The sequence below is a fragment of the Oryx dammah genome, unplaced genomic scaffold (genome assembly GCF_014754425.2).
Source record: "Oryx dammah isolate SB20612 unplaced genomic scaffold, SCBI_Odam_1.1 HiC_scaffold_12, whole genome shotgun sequence".
NCBI lineage: Eukaryota > Metazoa > Chordata > Mammalia > Artiodactyla > Bovidae > Oryx > Oryx dammah.
The window spans coordinates 70,501,512-70,528,119 of NW_024070196.1; the positions used below are offsets into that span (position 1 = coordinate 70,501,512).

The 26,608-nt window shown below is 52.6% G+C and overlaps 1 protein-coding gene across 2 annotated transcripts in view; it reads right to left on the minus strand.

Annotated features, from left to right (window-relative positions):
- SPECC1L (sperm antigen with calponin homology and coiled-coil domains 1 like) overlaps positions 1-26,516 on the minus strand; it is an 84,796-nt gene extending 58,280 nt beyond the window's left edge. For both annotated transcript variants that reach the window (XM_040251200.1, XM_040251199.1), the window contains exons 1-2: positions 25,873-26,516; positions 1,549-1,738 (exon numbers count right to left, since the gene is read on the minus strand). In XM_040251200.1, the coding sequence (XP_040107134.1) occupies positions 1,549-1,701 (153 nt within the window). In that variant the 5' untranslated portion in view covers positions 1,702-1,738; positions 25,873-26,516. The remainder of the gene's footprint in view (positions 1-1,548; positions 1,739-25,872) is intronic.
- Positions 26,517-26,608: the final 92 nt, after the last annotated feature.

Here is a 26,608-nt window from a genome sequence, read left to right on the forward strand (position 1 = left end):
GAGACCTGACACGCTCAGGGCGCGCTCCAGAGGGAACCGCAGAGACACTGCCTGCCAGCGAGGAGGAGGCAGCCCGGCTGGCCGCGTGCACGTCCCGTGCCGACGCTGCAAGCTGCTCCTCCAGCCCCGTACGTCACAGGTCATCCAGCTACACAGTACTCGAGCAAAGCCAGCCCAGCAACTGAGTGGCCGGCAGAAAACCCCGGTTCCCCTATAGGAGAGGCAGCTCTGTCGCAGAGGAAATGGCTCAGCGTGCTGATTCAGACTGAAGAAGCAGGGCAAAGGTCGACTCCGGGTGTCGCCCCAGGGTCACAGAGTGACACCCAGCCACTCAGCAGGGCCACAGCCAGGAGAAACCTGGGGGCATCTCCCAGTCCCTGGGATGAGTCTGTCTTCAGGTTCGACAACCTTGGGATAGAAAAGCTAACGCGTCCTGCGAGATCTTCCACACATACGAGGAAGTCCCTCGTCAGCCGCCCCTGCGCGGCGCTTCCTTAAACAGTTAAGTCGCAGTCCGTGAAGCCGAGTGCACAGAGGCTTCTGGACAGACTGTCTCAGGCGCCGCTGGTTTCTCCCCGTCAGACAAGCAGCAGCGCTCTCCACGTTTCCTGCAGAGGCACAGCCTGCACCCCGAGACGAGCAAGCGAAGGACAGGCACGGTGACTTCCGGCCTGAGCAAGACTGGAGGAAGGCCACGGGGCCCTGCCCACTGAGCCGAGCACCGGACCAGCCTCCCGAGACACCGGGAGCACCGCGCGGAGGCTGCCGCCGCCAGGGACGAGCCGTGGGCCGAGGACGCTTCCCGGGCTGAGCCGTAGAAGCCCTGCCGCCGTCGCTCACAAAGGCCCGGCCCCGAGCCAGGCCCCGCCGCTGCACCCTGACCGCAGCCCGAGGGCGCACAAGGCCAGCCTGGCCAGCCTGCCCCCAAAGCGGGGCTCGAACACCTCACTCCCCACGACTGACAGGGAACAAACCAGCCTCCGAGGGAAGGGTGTAACGAGAACACCAGTCACGCTCTAACTACACTAACGCCTCCCAGTTCTACACGGGATTAATCCTGATCAGCACAGCCTTCGCGGCAGTGTAACGAAGGGAGGGGCGGGAAGAGGAGCCCATGCGGGGCTCGGGGACGTCACGCTGGCCGTCCGGCCAGACCCTGCAGGCGTGCGCACCCCATCAAGCCTCCTCAGGCAGAAGCAGCGTCTCCCTGCTGGAAGCGGCGCACCCCGCTCTCCAGCTCTCCCAGACCACCGACCGCTTCTCGGTACGCGAGCTGCTTCTGCAAATGACTCGCCTCCACGCCGCGCTCCACGGGCTCCCGGAAGGGGGCCCTGCCCCAGAGGCACAGCGCCCTGCTCACAGGCGAGCTGCCGCCCGACGTCGCTGCTAACGACGGGCCCAACACCAGTGAAGCCCGCCACACCGCGAGCCCCTTCACACCGTTCACAGCAGAGGCCGAACCGACGCGGCGTTTGTGGGAGAGGCCAGGCCTTGCAGGGAGACACGCTCCTCCTACACCCGCCGAGCGCAAACACGTCACACAAATACCTTCGACAACGCTGCTGCGGCCCCGGGCTTCACGGGCCTGCTGCCCGCAGAGGCTGAGCAGCTGCTCTCGGGCCTGGCTTTGTCCGCTGCCTGCGCTCTGCTCGTCCCCGACACCTTAGGCGCTGAGCCGACGCTCCTGCTTGCTTTCTTCATTCTCGGCTGCCTGTTCGTGATGCATTCACAGACAAATCTGTGGAGAGAAACGGCGTTACACCGAGAACAAGACTGCAAGAGAGCGCTTCAGAAATTTGTTTTAGAAGGATCTTACCATGAAATAAAAATGTCTGAAAGCTAGATGTCATTACAGAAACTAAGGAAGAAAAATTCACAGACTCGTTAACCAGAATGCACTTCCTTCTTGAATACTACCGATCAGCAGTTATTGTGTGCATTCCAGTTCTCTCAGTACAAAGAAGACCCCAGACTTCTAACGGAAGAAGCTACCGCCACACACGTGCAGAGAAGCAACAACCGTCCTGGCAGTGAGGATGAGTCGGGTCACGGGTCTCCACGGTGATCGCGCTTTCCAAGTCATCCAGCACAGTCCTAGGTTCAGACACGGGTCGTGGCCTTGCACGGAGACCAGCAGAACAGCCCAGGAGCTCCAGCATCAGGATCCAGATATACTTCCCAGCACATCTCTTTCATCAGGAGGAAGCTCCAAAAAGCCTTATCAGAACATAAGACTCAACGTTTCATTCAGAAAGTAAGGGCATTCTATACACCGGCAGGAACCGCGACAGGAGACCTTCCACCTAATTGGAACAGGCTGGATTTCACAGCTTAGAGGACCTGAAGTAACGGAGAGGACACAGAACTGTGGCCAGACAACCGCCCAGCGTCTCTCTACTAGCAGAGCCAGAAAGCAGTCTCTGCAGAGAGACCACGTCTGGAAAGACACATTGGCCAGGTATGGGTAAAGAAAGTAACAGGACGAGCAGAGGTGGAAGTCTGCTGCGAACATAAGGCCTTTACACACAGGCACGCTGAGCACAAAAGAGAGGCTGGTCTGCTTTAGGAAGGTTTCCACACACTATTAAAAATAAAGGGAAGCTTACAGAATAACCTTTAGGAAGAGAAAAGCTTCCTTCCAGCAGCCTCAACGACCACCTCACCCAGACTACGCTCAGACGCTCCAGATATGCCCGGCCTGACACAACCTGTACCAACTGGCCTGGCGGCAGGAACAGTGAGACAGAAGGAAGGGGCTCTGCTCCACCTCTCCTTGGTGAGGCCTCAGAGCAAACAGAACACTGCGACTAACGCCACACACCACAAGCAAAGCACAGCGAGGCCTCTGGCTCCTCTCCAGCCGTCCCCCAGCTTCTTGGTTATTCCTTCCAGAAAACGCCGCACTTGGGAATCAGCTCACCGCCTGCTTGCTCTCGAGCTTGTAGCCTTCCTCTTCCGCACCCCACGAGCACTCGGCCCAAGGCCGACGTTCCCTCAATTTCAGATCCACCAGCTGCTCGCTCCAGGCTCCCAGAGGACACCGAAAGCGACCCAGACAGACGCCTGCCAGGACATACACAACACGGCTATGTGGACCCTGCCGTCCAGCAACTCCGCTCTTCCCCCTGTACGAGCAAAGAACTGGGCTGGACCCATCACTAAGTGGATTTTGCAGAAAAATCAAGATCCTAAGCACCTTTCCTTCAGCCTCTCACTTTCCTTTTGTATCACCTTCTCTTTTCTAAGTCTCTTGTCTTGTCAGTGGTTCCCTGAAGTTTCTCTGCTCCAAATTCCAGGGCAGCCCTCCTTCCCACACCACTCAGCCCCACTCCCTCTCCTGTGCCCACCTGTGCTGCGCACGGATGCTCCTGGGCACCGAAAGCCGCCTAGTGCCAACTGTCACTGCCTCTGCCCAGAGGTACAGCCAAGCGAGCAGCCGCTCCCCACTCACAAGGGTGGCCACGAGCGAGGAGAGCGCCGCTGACACGCTGGCGAGGCTGTGGCGTGACTGGAGCCCTCGCAGGCTGCTGCCAGAGACGCACTGCCTGGCGGCCCCTCGAGTGCTCAACGCAGGCCCAGCAAGTCTACTTCTGGATGCGCACCCAAGAGAAAGGAAAACGTTCGTCCACACAAAAACTTAGGTACACGTGTCCACGGGGATATTATGCATGACGGTCAAAAAGAAAGGAAAAAAACCCAAACAACCTCAAAAATGGCCAATTAAACCAGGACAGCATTCTTTGCTAGCTTTTAAATAACTCGTTACTTATTAACGTGTGTTTGTTACTTACTGGACACACATTATCATACAGTTCCCTGCTTACATGCTTTCTGCATACCAGATAACTTTTTGTTTCAATTTTAAACGTCCATTAATTGGCAATGGATAAACAGAATGTAACGGCTTCCCAGGTGGCTCAGTGGTCAAGAATCCACCTGGAGAGGTGGGTTCGATCCCTGGGTCGGGAAGATCCCTTGGATAGGAAACAGCCACCCACTCCAGGATTCTTGCCTGAGGAATCCCATGGTCAGAGGAACCAGGTGGGCCACGGCCCACGGGGCCGCAAAGAGTCACACACGACTGAGACACACACACGCACACACACACACACACACACGTGGTCTATCCATCCAGTGAACTGTTTATTCCTTGGGTATAACTGGCACAACATGGATGAGCCTTGAAAACACTGTACCAGATAAAAGCAGCCAGATCCCAGTGACCATGTACTCTGTGACTCCCATTTACACAAATTTCCCAAAAAAACCCAACCCAGAGGCAGAAAGCTGTGCAGAGGTGCCCAGGGGAAGGACACAGGACTAACCACTCATGGGTGTAGGTTTCTCTTCGGAATGAAACATTCTAAACGTGCCTCGTGACGGTGGTGACCCTGTGAATATACTAAAAACCACTGAATTTACATCTCTTTTGGCCGCACTGTGAGGTTTCTGGGATCTCAGTTCCCCAGCTTAGGGCCTGACCTCGGGCCCTCGGCAGTGAAAGCATGCAGGTCTAAACTGAATCGCCAGGCAATTCCCAAACGTTCCATTTTAGCGGGTGAGCTGTGCGGCAGGTGGACTGGTTCTGGACAGTGCTACTCTTTAGGGAGACCGATGGCATCGAACCAGAGCCTCTGGGAAGCAGACCCCGAGGCCGCGCAGTGCCTGGCAAGATGACGAGGACTGCGCTGTGCAGGCGTCTGAGAGGAGACCAGCACAGCAGCAGCTCTCAGGGCTCAGACGCGGACAGACTGGCCCGGGGGAATGGCAACGTGGGGTTGGGCACGCTGCCGGGCCCGGGTGCCCTCTCTCTACCAGATACGTAAGCACACCTTTACTGCTGAAATGAAATCCAGCGACAACCTATTCATTACACACATTCTTTCTAAAAACGTCTACACAATGTGCCAACAATGTGAAAACGATTTATAGTAAAACACACCTGAATTTCGACATGTAACCATTCAAGCGAGAGTATACCAGGAACTAAACAGACAGCCACGGCTGAGCTGCGTCACTGTGACAGGTGCAAACCGGCGTGCTTGGGCCGAGCCCGGCACCTCAGTCCACGCTGTCTCCCACGCACACTTGCAACAGTGGCGTTTTCTGAAGGGGAAACCACACTTGTGGGATATGGCAAATCTTCTGTTAACTTACGCTGCGGGGCACCCGGTCATTTTGTCGAACAGTATTCTGGGTGTAAGGGCATTTCTGATTGAGATCAATAATTGAACTCACTGGAAGCTTATTAGGGAGAAGCTTATTTTTCTCCCTAATGTCGGCGGGCCTTACCCAACTAAGTAAAGATGTGAACCGAACAGAAAGGCTGGAGTCTGACGGAACCCTCCCTTGCTGGCGTCTCTCTGCGGGGGGGCCCAGCCCACCAACTGCAGGCCTTGGGACGGCTCAGCCCCCATCGCTGCGGAAGCCAGCCCCTCTTAACAAGGCTGCTTCCGTCTTACTGGTTCTCTCTCTGGTGGTGGTGGGTTAGTTGCTAAGTCGTGTCCAACTCTTGCGACCGCATGCACAGCGGAGCCTGACAGGGAGTCCATGGGATTCTCCAAGCAAGAACGCTGCAGTGGGTTGCCATTGCCTTCATCTCTCTCTCCGGAGAACCCTAACATACTTCAAAAAGCTGAGAACAGAATAATTTCCCCTCAGTGTCTACAGTAATTGCAATCTTGGAAAATTCCACTATACCAAAAAAGTATACTTTAAAAAGCTTTCTTGGTGCAGTAAGGTTCTAGACTCAGTCGTAAGTTTGTTTGTTTCTATCCACATAAACAATTTAGCAAGGTGTTCCCAAGCCTCTCAGGCCTCAGGAGGAGTTTTCATGCTGCCGAGCTGTCACTGCACTGCACCTAGAATTCCAGGGGTCCCACCTGTGACATGCAAGTGTCCACCAACTGCTGAGACAGGGCAGGAAAAACCAGCTACAGTTTCTAACATGACCCCTATTAAGGGCAAGGGTCCTCCAAAGCAGGGTGGCCAGGGACCCTGGCCGCCTGCACCAGGCTGAGGAGTAGGGACTGCTCACCGGAAGCCTGGGTCTGGGGGGGCGTCTAGGGGAGCAGCGAAGCGGCTGCGAGGCCCGAACACACGCAGCACCCCCCAGACACACGCAGCACCCCCGCACACTCGCAGCACCCACAGACACACGCAGCACCCCCGCACACTTGCAGCACCCACAGACACACGCAGCACCCCGCCAGGGCCCGAGAGCCACGCACAGACAAGGCGCCTCCCCCCGCAGGGCAACACCAGCTCCAACCCAGCGAAGTCATGGGGGAATAAGAGGCAACTGTCCTCACAGAACAGGATGGATGCTGGGCCTCTGCACGTGCTCAGGACAAGCTCAGATGACAGTGGCCACATGGTGTGCCACTCGCCTTTCTCAAGTGCTGTTTCTTAAAATAGTAACTTTTCTTAAAAATAAAAATATCAGAGTATATGCACTGCCCCCGAAACGGGAAGACGCTGACGCCCAGAGCCCCCGCGGGCAGGCACCGCGCCCAGCACAGTCCCCGAGGCCCAGGCGGAGCGGACGGGGCGGCTCCCCGGCCAGCCATTCTTCAGTGACAGCAGTCCCCATCCAAGCCCCTCACCCAGGCGGCCTCCGAGGCAACCACACGCAATGCCTCCTCAGGAATGCGTGGCTTTCATCCTAGCAAAGAGTCTGCAAGAGACAAGACAGACATCCTGAAACTGCAGCCTCGGGCCGCCCCTTGCAGACTGTCTACTCGTCCTGGGGTCGGTGCTGGTACTCTTGACCCATCTTTTTCATTTTGAAGGTGTAATTAATTACCATGTTATTTAATGTAAAAGCTACCTTTTGGAGAGATTTTAGAAAACTTAGTACCTGGTCCAAATCAGTATGTGTTATATGTCACAGCTGTAAATGTAAACACCTGAGCCATGACCCTATTAGTCTGTACAGAGCTGTGACTGTTTCATTTAAAAGAACTCTTTGCTAGGCAAGGGCAGAGAGACAACTGCTCCCATTTATAGAAATGCGCCCGCGCTCAGCCTGGGTGGCCAGACCTCTCACCAGGATGTCCCCGGACAGGACTGACCGCTCCAGGAGCCCGGCCTAAAGCTAATTACACATCCCCAGCCACACAGGAAGTGGGCGTGCCCTCTACAGGTACCAGGAATCACCGAAGGAAAACAAAGGGCCACCCCGCCTTCCACAACCAGCAGATCAAACACTGCATGCCAGTCAATCCACGGCTCTTAAAAATGCAAAGCATACTGGAGGTCGCGCACCGGAAGCGCCACAGGCAGCGTGTCCCCGCCCCCGCCCCGCCCGAGAGCGACGTGCTGACCACTAAGTCAGGAGGCGAGGCGCTGCTCCTCAGCAGGCACTGAGCTTGCATTTTGTGCCAAGACGAGCCACACACGAGTTCTCTGCTAAGTGTCGAGGTCCAGGTGCGGGCTGGAAAAGACTTTCCAGCTCTAAGACTCGATGAGAGGGAAATAGAGCGTATTAGAGGGAGACGCTGTTAGAACAGCGGGCCAGCTCGAGGGAGAACCGCCGCTGAGCACGGTCCTCAGTCCACTTTTACACCCGGCGTACAGGGAGCGGGACGGGGTCCTGCGGGTCACTGATGACTGGACGAGCAGGGCAGACACCGTCTCCCTGAGGGGAGGAGGGGAGGCAGGCGATACTGTTCCGCTGACAGTCGCAACGTGGGGGAGGGGAGGACGGTGTGGGTCTGGGCTTTCCGTTCCTTCCTTCCAAGACCCTCCCTGGGTCATCTGCTCTTGCCTCGGGTCACAGCAGGAAGCAAGTGCAACGAGGCACAAAATATGCAGGGACACCCTAAGCTGACTAAGACACAAATACCTCCCTTTCCCTGGTGGCTCAGGTGGTAAAGCGTCTGCCTGCAACGTGGGAGACCCGGGTTCAATCCCTGGGTCGGGAAGATCTCCTGGAGAAAGAAACGGCAGCCCACTCCAGTACTGTGGCCTGGGAAATCCCATGGACGGAGGAGCCTGGCTGCAGCCCATGGGGTCGCAAAGAGGCAGACACAACTCCAGCTGCACCTGCTTTTCAGGGGCCCACGGTCCGGGGGAAGAATGAGGTGCTGAAGTGAGCAGGGGCCTCCCTTTACAAATCCCACTGAAACCCACCGTCTGATATTCTGTGCAGCCAAAGATGGAGAAGCTCTATACAGCCAACAAAAACAAGACCAGGAGCTGACTGTGGCTCAGATCATGAACTCCTTATTACCAAATTCAGACTCAAATTGAAGAAAGTAGGGAAAACCACTAGACCATTCAGGTATGACCTAAATCAAATCCCTTATGGTTATACAGTGGAAGTGAGAAATAGATTTAAGGGCCTAGATCTGATACAGTGCCTGATGAACTATGGAATGAAGTTCATGACATTGTGCACGAGACAGGGATCAAGACCATCCCCGTGGAAAAGAAATGCAAAAAAGCAAAATGGCTGTCTGGGGAGGCCTTACAAATAGCTGTGAAAAGAAAAGAGGCAAAAAGCCAAGGAGAAAAGGAAAGATATAAGCATCTGAATGCAGAGTTCCAAAGAATACCAAGAAGAGATAAGAAAGCATTCTTCAGCAATCAATGCAAAGAAATAGAGGAAAACAATAGATTGGGAAAGACTAGAGATCTCTTCAAGAAAATTAGAGATACCAAGGGAATATTGCATGCAAAGATGGGCTCAATAAAGGACAGAAATGGTATGGACCTAACAGAAGCAGAAGATATTAAGAAGAGGTGGCAAGAATACACGGAAGAACTGTACAAAAAAGATCTTCACGACCCAGATAATCATGATGGTGTGATCACTCATCTAGAGCCAGACATCCTGGAATGTGAAGTCAAGTGGGCCTTAGAAAGCATCACTATGAACAAAGCTAGTGGAGGTGATGGAATTCCAGTTGAGCTATTTCAAATCCTGAAAGATGATGCTGTGAAAGTGCTGCACTCAATATGCCAGCAAATTTGGAAAACTCAGCAGTGGCCACAGGACTGGAAAAGGTCAGTCTCCATTCCAATCCCAAAGAAAGGCAATGCCAAAGAATGCTGAAACTACCACATAATTGCACTCATCTCACATGCTAGTAAAGTAATGCTCAAAATTCTCCAAGCCAGGCGTCAGCAATACATGAACCGTGAACTCCCTGACGTTCAAGCTGGTTTTAGAAAACGCAGAGGAACCAGAGATCAAATTGCCAACATCCACTGGATCATGCAAAAAGCAAGAGAGTTCCAGAAAAACATCTATTTCTGCTTTATTGACTATGCCAAAGCCTTTGACTGCGTGGATCACAATAAACTGTGGAAAATTCTGAAAGAGATGGGAATACTAGACCACCTGACCTGCCTCTTGAGAAATCTGCATGCAGGCCAGGCAGCAACAGTTAGAACTGGACATGGAACAACAGACTGGTTCCAAATAGGAAAAGGAGTACGTCAAGGCTGTCTATTGTCACCCTGCTTATTTAACTTCTATGCAGAGTACATCATGAGAAACGCTGGAGTGGAAGAAACACATGCTGGAATCAAGATCGTCGGGAGAAATATCAATAACCTCAGATATGCAGATGCCACCACCCTTATGGCAGAAAGTGAAGAGGAAATAAAAGCCTCTTGATGAAAGTGAAAGAGGAGAGCAAAAAAGTTGGCCTAAAGCTCAACATTCAGAAAACGAAGATCATGGCATCCGGTCCCATGACTTCATGGGAAATAGATGGGGAAACAGTGGAAACAGTGTCAGACTTTACTTTTTTGGGCTCCAGAATCACTGCAGATGGTGATTGCAGCCATGAAATTAAAAGACGCTTATTCCTTGGAAGAAAAAGTTATGACCTACCTAGATAGCATATTCAAAAGCAGAGACATTACTTTGCCGACTAAGGTCCATCTAGTCAAGGCTATGGTTTTTCCTGTGGTCATGTATGGATGTGAGAGTTGGACTGTGAAGAAGGCTGAGTGCCGAAGAATTGATGCTTTTGACTTGTGGTGTTGGAGAAGACTCTTGAGAGTCCCTTGGACTGCAAGGAGATCCAACCAGTCCATTCTGAAGGAGATCAGCCCTGGGGTGTTCTTTGGAAGAAATGATGCTAAAGCTGAAACTCCAGTACTTTGGCCACCTCATGCGAAGAGTTCACTCATTGGAAAAGACTCTGATGCTGGGAGGGATTGGGGGCAGGAGGAGAAGGGGACGACAGAGGATGAGATGGCTGGATGGCATCACGGACTTGATGGACGTGAGTCTGAGTGAACTCTGGGAGATGGTGATGGACAGGGAGGCCTGGCGAGCTGCGATTCATGGGGTCGCAGAGAGTCGGACACGACTGAGCGACGGAACTGAACTGCACGTGTGCAGGCTGAGGCGGGAGCAGGGGGGGAGGCTCAGGGCAGAGGTGGCGACCGCACAGGCTCCCGCAGACCTGAGTCTGCTCAGAACAGGGAAGAGGGCTGAGGGCTGAAGGCGGCACCGCCATGACTGGGGTCCTTCCTACAGGGAAACCTGGGGCCGTGCAGGGCAGGCCTAGGGCGCACAGAGGGGCTCGGGGAGAGGGTCTGGAAGGGCCTCGCTGCCCCCGGAGCAAGCTCCACGCTCAGAAGCGCCCTCAACCCACGGCTTGCCCGGACCTGAAGGCCAGCATGCACTCCCCTCACGGGCTGCACACCTACCTCCCAGACGCTGGAGGACCCAGCCTGCAAGCAGAGCCTGGCCTGCTCCCACCTCCCCCTTCCAGACGGGGCCTCGCTTAACATAAGAAAAAGCCCCACGTGGCCAGGAGCCACCAGAGGCTCAGGCTCAGTTCACAGCCACCAACACTACAAGGCCCTGCACACACACTCCTGCCAAGCTGCTTTCCTTTCTCCCCCCACCGATAACATTTTAGCATGAATATTTGCAGACACACAGACACACTGAAGGAAGTGAGCAGTAAACGCCGCACCGTCCTTTCCATGGCTGCGTCACTCACATTCCAAAAGAGACTCACACCTGCACCTGTTAAAACTACCATCTGGTCACACTCAGCTGAAGGTCCAGCCTTGGAGATGTTCTGAAATTCTGACTTTGACTTGAAACACATGAGTTCTCCCTGTAAAAAGTGCTGTTTTCAATCTAAGTTATTTGTCCAATCAGGATCCTCACCTAAAATAAAAGGAGGCTAAATTTTAAGGAATCTCGACGGTTACCTCCTGACTCCAAAATCCTTCTAATTTAATAAAATTCTCGCAACTGATGACGATGTCACAGGTAGAGACCAAAACAGTGGTGAGGGCAGGGGATGAATCACAGACCCCACACCCCCAAGCTCGGGCCTCAAAACAGCACACAGCACTAGGCTTCCAGTGGGGCTCACACTCAGGCTGCTTCCTTTCCTACAAAGAAGAGTTGATAAACCCAATTTACAGAGTTACTATACAAAATAACTCGTGCAGACCAAGGAAGAAAACAAAAATCCCACCATAGTTGTTCTAGAAGTTATTTCACCAGGGCTCAAAGGTCAGAAAAGTGTAGCAAGAACCCAGGACTGGCGATGGCAATTTTTCTCAGTGATTCAGAAACTCCACCCTCCCCAACCGTCCACCCATAGAAAACACAGTAACCAAGTTTCAGAAATAATGCCAAAAGGACCGGAAGAATTTACCTTAACTGTCACTGCCCTGCATCAGGAAGGCTCCTCCCTGAGAGGACTGTCCTGGGAACCATGAGGGCTCTTTGAGGCCATCCCTGGCGAGCAGCACCGAGCTGGCCAGCCAGCCTCCCGCGGGGAGGAGCTGCGCCAGGATCCTGACCCCTCACCGCCTCTTCCTTTGAAGGGCTCTGTGCACCGCCCAGTCCCCTCCAGACAGAACCTCTCTCCCCCGTTACACTCAGTGCCCCGGTATCTGCAACTATTTAAATGGAGCCGTGGGGCCCTCCCTGTTTGCCGGTGCCTGAGACTCTGCACTTTCACTGCAGGGGGCCTGGTCGGTGCTTGGCTGGGGGAACTAAGACCTCACATGCCGCCTGGCTCAGTAAAGAAAGACGGAACTTTTACTTAATTGATAGTTTGTATTGATTTATTTATTTAGGACACACTTCGAGGCTCCAGGCTCGCAGCTTCCTAGTTCCCGGACAAGGGATCGAACCCATGCTCCCAGCAGTAGAAGAATGGAGTCCTGACCGCTGAACCGCCAGGCAGTCCCTAAAACAGGTCATTTTTTAAATCCACTGTGTCATTTAAAGAAAACAGCATTGGGAGACTTTCCTGATGGTTCAGTTGGTAAAGAATCTGCCTGCAATACAGGACACAGGAGATGCAGGTTCGATCCCTGGGTCGGGAAGACCCCTTGGAGAAGGAAATGGCAACCCACTCCAGTATTCCTGCCTGAAGGGCTCCTGTCCATGGGCTCACAAGAGTCGGACATGCCTTAGTGACCAAACCACCACCACTGGGAGACTGCCCCACCTGCGGTGTCTGATCAAATCTGTATCCTGAGGCAGGCAAGTCAGCCTCTCTGAAATCTCAGTCTCATCTATAAAATGGGATGGTAATAATACTACCCACCTGATAAGGATTTGGGGAGGATTAAATGAAATAATGAACCCCCAGTACTTAGCAGGGTGGCCCACAGCAAAGATGGCACAACTGTGAGCTGTCATAATTTATAACAACACACTGCCTGCCCCAAGTATGACTAATGCCTTATTAAAACAAAAGCAGCAACTCAAAGGACTCTCTGTCACAGAAACCCTTCATCAGGAATGACGAAAGATTATTTTTACTCACTACTTCATTAAATTATACACTGTGGCACAGAGATGTCAACAAACAACACTTGCTTCTGGTTCTTTCCCACTGAAAATTACATATCAGGAAACACTGAAAGTACGGGCGGGGGTTGGGGGGTTCCCTGGAAGGGTAATCAGGAGACGGGGACTGAGGCCCCAGACCCGCCTGCACAGCCCTGAGAAAGTCATGCTGACTCTGGGGACCTTGTTGATAAGGCCAGGAGGATGTATTAGGGGCAACAGAAATTCAAACCTTCTATCTCATAACTCATACTCTCAGAACCAGGAATCAAACCACTGAAAAAAAAAAAGGAAACTGCTTTGGTGTTTAAATTATGGTGTTTGGTATTAGCTATGGTGTTTTTATGTTATACATTGGTAACACTCCACTAAAATTTGAAACAAGGTTTCAATCCAAGCCATCTAAATATATCTCTCTCTCTTAATTCACAAACTCCACATTCAAAATGTAAGGATGTTACCATTTTAAATTAAGAAAAGAGACTTAAAACACTGAGAGGGAATCACTGTCAAGGGAAAACGGAAATTTAGCAAACTAAATTGAAGCCTATGAGCAAATGTTGCTAAATATATCAAAACAAATAACCAATTGATAGAATCATGAGTACTACAAAATCAAACAAAATGCTGAAAAGAACTTCAATTAGAAATGTTTTAATCAAATACATCATAATGCAACAGACTTCCTATTCTGAATTCCTCAACATGTACGTGTTTAAATCTTTCTGTGAATTCTAACACACAGCTAGAAAGTACCTGGAAAGATGTACATTAAAAACAAACAAACAAAAAAGCAGACTTGGAGGGACTTCCCCGTAGTCCAGTGAGTACGACCCCAAGGCTTCGGTAGCCAAGGCCACAGGCTCAGCAGTGCTGGAGCGCGGGCATGTCGTGCAGGCTTGGCTGTTCCACGGCGCGTGGGATCTTCTCAGACCAGGGATCAAACCCGTGTCCCCTGCACTGCTGGGTGGATTTTGGCCCACTGAGCCACCAGGGACGTTCCTTCAAGTCCATTTTTAATGGAAGCAAAAGTTGCCGCTCACTGTTCCATAAGCTTGGCCTCCCAGGTGGCGCTAAGTGGTAAAGAACCTGCCTGGAGGAGGAAACGGCAGCCCACTCGTGTTCCTGCCTGGGAGTCCCATGGACAGACGAGCCTGGCGGGCTGCAGTCCACGGGGTCACAGAGGCAGACACGACTGAAGCGGCTTAGCGCGAACGTTGCATAAACTACAGGTGTACAGTATCGCGACCCACGATTTTTAAAAGCTTACGTTGCTGCCGCTCGGTCGCTTCAGTCATTCCAACTCTTTGCAACTCCATGTTATAATAAAAATAAACATTTAAAAGGCTCACAAAGAGAACCAACCATGATTGGCAGTGGGGAGAGCGACGGGGAAGGATAGAGAAAATGCAGCTTCCTCATTTTTAGGGCAGATTTCACTGCCTGCCTACAATTAGGGTGTGGCCATCGACCGATGTGCGCGTTTAGCTGGCGATCTCCCTGCTCCCAGAAACCAGTGACGCAGACTCCGGCCCCACGGAAAGGTGGCCCTCCGACGGGCCTCTCCTCCACCTCCACCGCTCACCACGTGTGCGCTCCCCTCCAAACGCCCTCCCGGCCACAGAGGAAGGGGGACGAAAAGCAGCCCCCCTCCCTTTTCCACCCCTGCCCCTCAGAGCCACCTCCTCTGCCTGGCCACGCTGGCGGGGAGGGGTCTGGGGGGCAAATCCACAGGGCCACGTGCCCGAGTGGACGCTGGAGTCAACCAGGAGGGGGCAACGGCGAGCAGGGCCCACACCGCTCCACGGGGAAGGCTGGAGAGAAGTCAGATGTCACTGGAACGGAATAAAAGGCTGAGTAGGAGACAAGGATGAAGAACATTTCAAAAATGCAGCTTTGTGAAGGGCAGACAGTCAGACAGCAATGAGGTGGGGGAGACGCTCTGTTGGTCTTGCTGTTTAAAGCCCAGGCAGGCTGCCGGGGCAGGGCTGTGCTGCCCAGACCAGCACATGTGATCAGAAGCCACCCTGCGTGCCTGGAAGAGAAGAGACTGAGGCCGGAGTGCTAGGGAAGCAGTCGCCCTGAGTCTGAGCTCGTCACTAAACTCCAACTGCTGACAGGACACGAGGGAAAGGCGCCAACTTCCAGCAACAAAAACCCAAACGTGCACGTCTGTCTCTCTCTGCTCTGGCCACAGAAAAAGTCACTCATACTAATTCACGATTTCCGTTATTCTGCAGGGTTTAACACAAGGGAATATCTGGAAACAACTAGAAGCTCCCTGCATTTTTTCAAACTTAAAACTGTAAGTCTTCTTCTTACTGCTCTGCAAAGAGTAACAAAAACAGAAACAAACCCTAATCATATACTAAGACCTCTTCAGATCCATTTCTGGAGACCTTCTCTTTTTTTAATATAAGCTGCTAAAAGACCGTTAAACTACTGCCAATACTTAACATTCCAGATAAGTGACAAGGCTGGAAAAAGACAGCCTAAAAGAATTTCTGGCTATAGTACACAAATGATTTCTCCAGATTTAGTCCAAAACAAATCAGTTCCCAAAGTTCAAACTCCCAGAATGCAAGAAAATTTGAGTCTCCTTTCCCTGCTCAGCCAAGGTTTCTGAATATTTACAAAAAGAAAATGTTTATTCATGATCCTTTCAAACCATGTCTTTATGCTCAGATTTTTGGCAGGCAGTTACAAAATTGCACAATACTGTATTCATAAAATTAACTTTAGGCCATACTTTTAATTAAAAATACCAATTCATTATATTTGAACATTTTAAACTCTGAAATACAGAAAGAAACATTTTTTGTAATTCGCTAATTATTCAAATATAACAATAGTACTCTTGCCTGGAAAATCCCATGGACAGAGGAGCCTGGTAGGCTGCAGTTCATGGGGTCGCAAAGAGTCGGACATGACTGAGCGACTTCACTTTCACTTTTCACTTTCATGCATTGGAGAAGGAAATGGCAACCCACTCCAGTGTTCTTGCCTGGAGAATCCCAGGGACAGGGGAGACTGGTGGGCTGCCGTCTATGGGGTCGCACAGAGTCGGACACGACTGAAGCAACTTAGCAGCAGCGGCAGCAACAATATAATAAATCCCTTTTTAAAAAGCTAAAAATTTTAGATTTGAGAAATATTTTGCCAATGGCACAAAAAAGTCTTTCCAAATTAAGTTAACATAGATTAGAACTTGAGTTCAGTTTAATAAAATGAGATCTTTTTTCAGTGAGTGTTTCGCTGATTAGATAAGATGAAAATTCGTAGAAACCTGAAAGGATCACTTCTCTCTTTGTCCACGGAGGATAAGGCAGTGGTCACCACGCCCTCCAGGGGACACTCGGCACTGTCAGGAGACGTCGGTTGTCACAGCTGGGATGCTGCTGAACATCCTACAATTCAAGGACACTCCTCGCCCCCAAAATCAACAGCATCAAGGCTGAAAAACTTTGGCACGAAAAGCCTGGTTTAAACCCGGGTCTCACCTGCACAGACGGCCTGTTGAGCTGAGAGAGCCAACCCGACAGAGCTGGCTGGAAGGACAGGAACAGCTGTGACACAGGCCAGTTACACCCCTGATTTCCAACCACGTTTTCTGGGAAAGGACAGCCGCTCGGAGGCAGTTCTCCCTGATCTCCCAGAACGAGACGCGAGGAGCCGCAGGCGCTCGCGCTGACCTGCGCCTCCTGTGGTCTCCTTGCTCGCTGCCGGGCAGACCCACGGCCCCAGACGGACGGTGAAAAGCCACTAGGTCCAGTCTCCCGACAGCTCACCGGCGAGAAGGAAGGCGGGGGACTAAACCCTGAGGGCCCCCTGCCTGCGGGGCGCTGTGCCGGGGATTCCACACACAGCAGGTCACCCCCCAGGTCACCCCGGGAGGCGAGCAGACCGGAGGCTCCCACAGCCGGCCGCCCAGGCTCCGCACGACGGGCCACCCTCCTGAGTCTCAGGCGCGGCGAGACGCCAAACCCCAGGGGCGACGGGTTCCAGCCCCCAGGACAGGCGGTGCCCACCCCTCCTGCAGCCTCTTCCAACGTCTACCCTAGGAGGGCAGCACAGCCTGGCACCCCCATCTCCGCCCCAGCCGCCTCTCAGCGCAGGGCGTGCCCACTCCCGCCCGCGGCCACGCTGCCTGGCAGCCGCGCTGCACCCCTGCCCTGGGCCCGTCCTGCGGCACTGGGACCACAGCAGCCTCGCCGCACGCCGGCCGGCAGCCTTGGCGACGCACCTGGACTAGAAGCATTCGCTCTCACCCGCGGTGGACGTGCAGCCGGTGTCCTGGAGCTCACCTGGCACACAGGCTCGCCAGCAGGGTGGGGAGGCGCCGTCAGCCAGGCCTCCGCAGAGCTCCGGACCCAGAGTCCGAGGCCACGCGCCGGGGCCCCTCCAAGCTTTGAAAGCTGGCCCGGGGCTGCGCCCGGCGCCCACTTCGCACAGCGCCCCCACTGGCCCGTCACTCCCCCAAGTCCAGGGTCCCCCGGGTAAGAAGGCCCCCCGCCTTGGAAGCAGTCTCCGAGGACAGGCGCGGCTCAGAGGCCCCGGATGGCAGGAAGGCACACCTTCCCGCACTGTCAACACGAGGGCACACGGGCAGGCTTCTCCCGGCCCCACATACGAGGCGAGGCAGGGCCAGGGCCACAGAGAGAGGGGAGCCGAATATCCGAGAGGTGGAGTTGAAGCCAGGACCTGAGCGGCCCGATCCGCCGCTGGAAGGACCTGCGTGTCAGAGGAAATCCTGGAAGCGCCCTCCAGACCCGTGACAGAGGGCGAGGCCTGTCACCACGTCCTGCAAGCGCGTGAAGGACTCTGCTAGGGCGCTCTCAGCGGCAGGATGAGGGTGCAAGAGGGAAAGAGGAGAGCCGAGGCAAGCACTTCCTTCTGAGATCCAAATGTCACGGTGCATACTTCCTCGTGAAACGCTGAGACGCACCATGGACCTCAATCACACCGACCGCTGTTGCCAACTGAGGATCACGCTGTTTGTCTTTACTGCCTGAGAAATGACTACACACCCAAACACCAAACTCAATCACGTATCAGAAATTCAAAACGACACGACCAATCGTGTTTCAAGAAAACAGAACATGTGAAATCAACATTTCCTCCTAATACTTCATTCTAATTCTTAACAAGTAAAACTTGAGGACAATGTTACCTGATTTAGCAGACTCTGGGCTACTAGTGACAGATACCAGGGACAGGAGACATCCCTACAAAGGGCGCAGCACCTCAGCCCAAACTCAAGTCGATGGAGGGTCTTTGGATTCTATTCCTCCGAAACTATTTCTTAGATTCAAAACATTTCCCCCAAAGGACTAAATCCTATCTCTGGGAACGTTGCCTATCTAACCTGATTTACTGTAAATGAGTAATTTAACTATTTCAGCTTTAAAAAACAACCATCCCTTCTAAGGACTTCAGAACGCACGAGAGAGCGTGCACCAGGGGAGAGAGCCTGGGTCCGAGTGCCAGCTCCACCAGGCACCAGCGACACGACTCTGGACACACCACGCACGTCCAGGAGTCAGTTCTCACACCTCCGGGTGGAGGCCCCGAGTCCCACCAAAGGGTGAGCTGCACCGACTTCCTCCCTGCCCCGCAGAGGCGAATTCCCTCATCCTGACTTCTTACTTCCTCTTTCCAAACAGCCGTTTTCAAACTTCAAAAGGTCCAGGAGGCAGGAAGAGCACTAGTGAGTGAAAGTTATCCAGCAACAGATTCCCAGGCAGCGAATAATCAGCGAGGCCCCTATGGCAACCGCACGGCCGGGCCCTCCGCTCAGCAAAGGCTCCCACTCGCGCGGGGCCGGGCCGGGAGGTCACCAGCAGACACCAGGTGAACGGGGGCTTCCCGCACGAAGCTGGGTTAGCGAGAGCCTCGGATGGGCACCGCGCTCCCGCTCTCGGGGCCCCAGGGGACAGTGGGGGAACCTCGCCGGCTTTCGTGAGTGTCACAGGGACCTTTCCCAGGGGAGCTCGCCGGGCTCTTTCTCACTGGCCTGTTTCCTGAGGGAACCTCCTGTTCAGGGCAGGCACCCGTCCACCCCGTCCAGCCTCAGTCACCTGAAACGTCCCCGGTTTACTTCTGACGACGCAGCAGGGCAAACATGTCTAAGCTCCAGGCTCCCGACAACGAGGCAGACGAAAGACAAAGCAGGAAGTGCTGTGCAGAAGGCTTGAGAGGCGACAGGCCTTTCCCCCGACCTCACCACGCTCTGAAGCTTCACCGGCAAAGCAGTTCAGGGACGGGGAGCCTTCTCAGAAGCCACTCTCTGGCCTCGATAGAGACGCGGCCGCGGCGGACCACCCTCCCCGCACCTGCGCGACGCCTGGGCCGGACAAGCACAGCGCCTACGCAACGGGCCACCACGTGCGCCGAGGACTGGGCCAGCACCGGGGCCTTGAGGGGTCAGCTCGGAGGGCGCCGAACCCTGGGGGAGAAAGGAAACCCCTCGTTAGCCGCTCAGCAGACTCTCACACAACGGATCCCCCGCCTTCAATTTTTATTTCCAGCTTAAAAAAAAAAATCCCTACAGAAACAGCACTGGAGAAAAAAATGACAAATTCCAAATTCATATCTGACTGCCACTTTATTTGAAACATGGAAGGCGTGAAGACAGACGGCCAATGTGAGAAAAATGGATCCCAGTCGTCGTGAACGACTATCGGGGCCGTCCCGTCCTGAAAGCTTGCCGCTGAGGGGCTGCAGGGAGGAGAGGCACGAGGCGGGCGAGGCCGGGGGGCACCGCGGTCGGCCCCCCGCCCGCCGTCCTGCCACACCCGGCGGCTTTGGTCACCAGGCGCCCCTTCAGTTCTCGGGCAGGTTCTCACACGTGGAGCTGAACGTCAGGGCGACGGTGACTGTCCTTTACTAGGGGACCTGCCAAAACAACACAAAATCAACCCAGTGCTCTTTCCACGCAAAGGCTCTTCAAACAGGCCAACCGCACGAGGAACAATGCCCAGCCCCACCCTCTGTTCTCCAGGCCGGAGGGCACTGCGGCTCCTTCAACCGCAGGGCAGAGCGTTCCAGCTGAGCAGCAGATTCCAGTGGAAAGAACACGGAAACCTGGGCTCAAAGTCGCGCGTGGCCCCTGGTGAACTCTGTATTCTCAACCTCGCTTCCTCATTTATAAAATAAGGAAAATAACAGTCGTGCTAACTACTTTAAAATGTGCTGCGAGAGGACCCTATGTAATGAAAGGTACAGGCGAAATGTATGGTTTTTCAACCACGCTGCCATGGAGGCTCACTAGATTCCACGTACTAATTACCTAAACCTCATAAATCTTATGAATTAAACTAGTCTTGTAAACAGTGCTGGAACCCAACCCCACTAAGCACGTGTGTGCTGGGGTGGGGAGGAGGGGCCCCTGCACAGCCAGACAGCACCCAGGCTGGCATTTATATCACACCAGACCCTCAGAAACACTACTTCAACATAAGCTTGCAGCCCGTGCTTTGTTTTGTTGCTTTTTCAAAATATAAGGCACATTAGTAACTGAACTGCCCCCAGAAACTTCTGCGGGATAGTATTTTATTCATTAGGGTGACATTCTGATTATTCATAGACGACCAGCGCCCCACGATGATGGAGCTGGCCTGTTACCTGGATGGGCAACATGAAGGGTGAGTAACTCTGCATCTAAAGGGGCATTTCTAACTTCATTTCAAAGTCAAATAAAAAAAACAAAATCAGAACCAAAGCGTTTAACTGCGTAAGCCCCAGAGCCAACAGAGAAGGATGCGTGAAAGCCCAGCTAGGCTGCATATCAACACCAACCTGCCCTCACCAGAGGGGACGCCCTCCAGGCCTAACCATTTCAGCCGTCCAAGCTGTTTTCCTAGGCTTCACCGTGAGTAATTTAGAGGAGGCTTTACTGGAGGGACAACCTCAACAATTCAAAGGGCCACATAGTAAATACAGAAAGTTCAGGAAGAAAACAAGACTGGGGTGTGAAGTTCTGCCTCGTCCCCCAAAGTCCTCTCAGCGGCCCCTTCAGAAAGTGCCCCACACCTTCACCTGGCCGTTGCGGAGGGCCGTCTGTTACTCGGCACCAGGGTAAGAGGCTCAGTCCAGTGGGTCAGTCACGTCCGACTCTTTGCGACCCCATGGACTGCAGCCCGCCAGGCCTCCCTGTCCATCACCAACTCCTGGAGCCTACTCAAACTCAAGGCCACTGAGTCGGTGATGCCATCCAACCATCTCATCCTCTATCGTCCCCTTCTCCTGCCTTCAATCCTTCCCGCATCAGGGTCTTTTCCAGTGAGTCAGCTCTTCACATCAGGTGGCCAAAGTATTGGAGTACGAGGACTTGGATGCAATTCATAAATGTGCTATCTCGGTCACCAAGGACCCCTACACCGGCCAACGGGCCTCAGATCAGTTGATCTCCCAGAACTCTTCAGCCACGTTAACCAGTTGGGTCTTTTATTTATTTTCTAGTTTTTATTTTACGGAAATGTTTCTACCTTCTCCTTAAAGTAACGTGCAACAACATCTAGGGCCGTCTAGCCTTGGTAGCTCACAGGCGCTCCTCAGAAAGCTGCCACCGACTCAGCCTGCCCTGGTAAAACCCTGGGCTACGCTGCCCGTTTATCTCTTGATGCTTCCCCCCAGCCCTGCCGGAAGGTGAACTCTAAGAGCACAGGGCATCGTGTTTCATCGCCTCCGAACCTAAATCGGTGCCTGACACCGAACAGCCTCTCACTATCTGCTGAGCTGAGTGAATACTACGGAATATTACCAATACTACGAAGCCATTCCTCATAATGCGTCAGGATGGTACGAGCCATTAATAGACTTTCCAGAAGTATCAAGTGAGTGAGAAAAACAAAAAGCAGAAGGAACAAAAATGTCCCGTGTTTTTAAAAGTACCCCCTGAACACCCATACACCGATTAGGAAGTGGAGAACTCAGAACGAGACAGGGGACTGGAGGGGCTGTGAAATGGAGCTGCTGTGGGGAAGAGTTGGTGATAACGCCTAAGGCTTAACGTTGCTACGACATGACCCAGCGATCCCACTCCTAAGAGAATACACCTGTCCACACAAAACTCTGTACATGGAGGGTCACAGCAGCACTATCCGTAACAGCCAAAAGCGGAATCAACCAGGCACCGCCCTGGTGGTCCAGTGGTTATGAGTCTGAGCTTCCAATGCAGGGGGTGCAGGTTCCACCCTCGGCTGGGGAACTAAGCCTGCAAACCTCGCAGTGCGACCAAAAAAAAATGAAAATGAAGGAAGCAGGGTTGAAGAGTCCAGCAGAGAATGTGCAACACGAGAGACGAAGTGCAGCTGAGTAAGCGTGATGGCCTGATGGGGTCTGCAGAAAGTGCCGAGGCCAGAGAGAGAAGAGCAAGAGGCCGGGACGGAAGACTCAGAGAGAGAGAAGAGCAAGAGACCGGGACGGAAGACTCAGAGAGAGAGAGAAGAGCAAGAGACCGGGACGGAAGACTCAGAGAGAGAGAATAGCAAGAGGCCAGGACGGAAGACGCAGAGAGAGAGAAGAGCAAGAGGCCGGGACGGAAGACTCAGAGAGAGAGAAGAGCAAGAGGCTGGGATGGAAGAGTGAAGACTGATCTGAGCCATGGGACCGCCTGGCGTCCAGTGGTTGGGACTGGGTGCTTTTACTGCCGGGGGCCCAGGTCTAATCTGTGGTCGGGGAACGAAGCTCTGGCAAGCTGTGAGGCCAGGGAAAGACTGAGACAAACCCATCAAGGTTTTGTTTGTTTTGTTTTTAAAAAAAGTATGCAAGGAGAAAACTCAGTATCTCCTGCTCAAGAACTCTTGGGCCTGGTGAGCACAACAAGCTGTGACCGGGAGACGCTTCCAGGGAAAGAAAGGAGGGGGACTCCGGACGCTGGCGTCTCCTTCGTGGGAGAAAAGGGGTCCCTCATGGGAGAAAGGAGTCCAGTTGTGACTGCCGTGGAGAAAAGCAGCTTTAACAAACTGCCTCAGGACTTCCTGGGGGACAAGGTGTCCCGGGAAAGTGGCTGAGTTGGGACTTTCTCCAAGAACACGAGAAGGGAGAGAGGAAGACAGGGGCAACTTTCATTTTTAACACGGATTTCTTGACAAGTTCTAACCCTGCTGCCAGCTTCTTTGCCTGTTTTCTAAACTTAATCAGGATTTCTCTTTTCTTTGTATAAACTCAGTTCTTTTGAAAAGTGCAATATGGGTTTTAGTTTTGTTTGTTTTTTAAGAGACACAGTACTTCTTCCCCTTTAACATTCCCGTTTTCCCTGGACTATATGCACAAAAGACAAACCTGAAATTTGATATCTTCATTTCTTAAAATGTTACCATTCAATAACATCGGATTTTAAAGAATCACAAGGCAGAAGGCGCACAAGGAGGGGAAAGGAGACAACAGGCCGCGAGTGAAGACCATGCCTGCCTCGCTTCTGCTGGTGAAACAGACGTCACGGAGTCTCCTCCATCAAGAAGCTGGATTCGAAGGAGACACTAAGACGCAGTTAAACGGGCTCTGCAACTTGGCATGCGTGGCTGGGAGGTGTCGCAGGGCTGGCAAGGCCAGTGGACCTCTGGAGGGGCCGGGCCTGAGGGTCTCTGCACCCTGCTCGGCGTCAGACACCAGGGGCCAAACCCTAAGGCGAGGGGGCTGGACCGGCCTTCGGGAGACAGGGCCAGGGGCTCTGAGCTGAGTTTTGCAGGACGAGGTGAAAGAAGAGCGTTCCAGCAGGAGATGGCGAGAGCTTAGGGACCAAGAGCTCAACAAGGCTAAAGAGAGGCAGGGGCAGAGGGGGAGCGTGGTTAGTGACACCAAGCGACAGACAGATCTGATTGTACCAGCGGGGGTGGGGGGGGGGGGTGGCATTGAAGGATTTTAAGTTGTGCCGGGGAGGGGCAGTAACTCTGAGCAGATTAACATTTTAGAAAGACAGGCAGGAGCAAACCTGAGGATTTAACCAAAAAAATAAAGACAGGACAGCAATGAGGATGTGAGGAAAGGTCAGGAAAAACACATCTGCCCTCTTTTCTTGTGGACAAATGTCCTTTACAGAGTTACCGTGTTCTCCTCCGAAACTGGAGCACCCAAGAGGTGAGTGAGAGCAGTCCGTCCTCCAAGGCGAAAATGAGTATTTCAAGAACTAGAGATTATAATATTTTGCGACACTTTAAAAATGCATGTCTGATACACATTATACACTGCAGTTTTATAAGTACAAAAAGAAATTTACAATAACTCTAAATCTGTTAGGAGTTTTTAAATCTTTAAAAATTTTTAAGATTTCATGGACACAACGGTCATCTGTTACACATCCACTTTAAAACAGATGAAGCCAGCCACTTCTCCCATCAGCATAGCCTAATTTCCTGAGGGTCATGGTGTTTCACAGCAAAAGACTGGGGCCCCGATACTGAAAGATTTCCCAGCTGACAGCGAACCCCCACAGGGGTTCTTTAGCTCGGCAGCCAGTCTATTCAATACTAACAATTCCAACCACCAGGAGGAATTCCCCTGCCTGGGCTTACACACACACCCCCACAAATGTCCTGACATTTTATACCTGGTAGAAAGGGTGATCAGAATAGAAGTATCTTTAATACATAACAGAGCCTTCTTACTAGCCTGTGGATTGTGATAAATGAAGTCCCACAAAGTAAACTCTTATTTACTCTTAAATAGTAATCTATATTTTAATCTTCTCAGCACCAAAAGCCCCAGGAACTTTTCCCTAAACTCCCTTACTGCAATAGCAAAACAATAGATTCTAGGTTCTCTTTTTTTCTAAAACTATCTTACTGTGATAAGGACACGAACCTTGTAGTTGCCATTTACAATCCCATACACCACCATTGACTATCACCATCATACCAGAAAAGATGCTTTAACATCAAGAAAATGACAGGTTTAGAAAGAACAGCCTTTTAATTGAATAAATTTAGTTTTACAAAAAACTCTCTATATTGTCCTTGCTTGTTAATACACTGAAGCCTGACCAAGAGCCTCAGGTTTGTTCACACCAGCTTTACGACACCAGCTCTCCAATCTTTAAGGAAGGACCACAATGTCACAGAACTGGTGAGAAGGCCCAGTTCTACCTCTGGCTGAAGAGGACTAAATAGGCAAGGAGCCACCGGACATTAAAACTGACACCTCAAGCAGAGCCTTTCCATCTCCACCTCCAAATCCCGCCTTTACACATGGAGAAAGGATGCCCTGAAAGGCAAACTGACTTGCCCAAAGCCACAAAGAGAATTCATCTCGCCTACTGACACCTTGTCACTTCTCCTCTACTGCATAATAACTGTGCATAAGTGAGACACGTGATCTAAATGTGTGTATGGTTGCACACCAGGTCTTACACATTATGAAACCCAACCCTGACAATTGCTTTGAACCGAAGCAATATTATCATCTGAGTCATCTGAAATCCGGGCTTCCTAGGTGGCGCCAGTGGTAACGAATCCTCTTGCCTATGTAGGCGACAGGGGTTCGATCCCTGGGTCGGGAAGATCCCCTGGAGGAGGAAATGGCAACCCACGCCAGTATCCTCGCCCGGAAAACTCCACGGACAGAGGAGCCTGGCAGCTACAGCCCACGGGGTCGTGAAGAGGCAGGCACGACGCAGCAGGCGCAGACGCATCTGAAACGCAAGATGAGCTGGGTCGAGTCAGCTGTAAACGGAGCCTCCGCCTCAGAGACATCCCGACTCAGGAGGGCACAAGGCAGACACACCCCTCCAAAGCTGAGTTTAAAACAGAAACTCTGATACAGGCCTCACCTTAACCGCAGCCGCTGTAATCACTTTCCACTCGCTATGATGCGGAACTGGACACTCGGGTAACTGGACTGTTGCCAAGGTGCGCAGTGATAACGCTTTACCTGGGCACAACATCCACTGTCTTACTAAAAACGAATGTCAAGAAAATCCCTACATACCAAGAATGCGCACAGGCAATTAACGAGCAAAGAGCGTCCTCCAGCAGTCTCAAGTTGAGTCTTTAAAGACTGCTTGGAGTGCAATCAACCAAAGGAGAAAGGAGACGAAACAAAATGAGCGGACCAGCTATCTCTTTACAGGGGAAAAAAAATCTTACCCAGGCCAATACCCCACTTCTCCTCACAGCGTACACCCTTCATCGATGTTTTTATTTGAGAAGCTAGCCATGGGTACTGATGTCTGCTGTATCTACCAAGCCCCCAGGCTCTTGAGATTTCATCTCAAGATGCAGCTCCCGGGGTGATAGCAAACGTTATCTGTAGCTTCTTGCATCTCTGGCAATTTACGAAACATTATCAATGTCTGGAGATGCCTTAAAAAAAACCAAAAAGACATTTCCCTCATAATCGATACAGGACGACGAATTTATGGTCATTTCCCTCGGGTCCTCGCGTGCTTGCCGGCGAATTACCAAGGGCATCAGCAAACCCAGATTCTCTTGCGTTTGACTGATCACAGGGATTCTTCCTTGGTTTTGTTCAGCAGGCCCAAACTATGTGGACACTGATTTCTTTTTCCCAAGTCGTCTATCTGCAGGGGAGCTGCCCAGAGACCAACTCTGATGTCTTAAGCGTTAACCACTGAAGCCATACCATGACCGGACTGCGGTAAATGCAAAGATGTCCTCGGCAACAACGCAAGAGTATTCACGTTCAACCGGAGGCAATGAACCGGGTGTGGAGAATCAAGGACCCCTCCGCCCGCCCCGGGCTGACCCCGCCAGCAGAGAGCGGGGTGCAGGTGGGGGGCGCGCGGCCGGCGGAAACGGAGCCCGCAGGAGGCCCGGGGCGCGGGAGCCAGCCGGGGGCTGGGGGGGGCCAGGGCACCGCCGG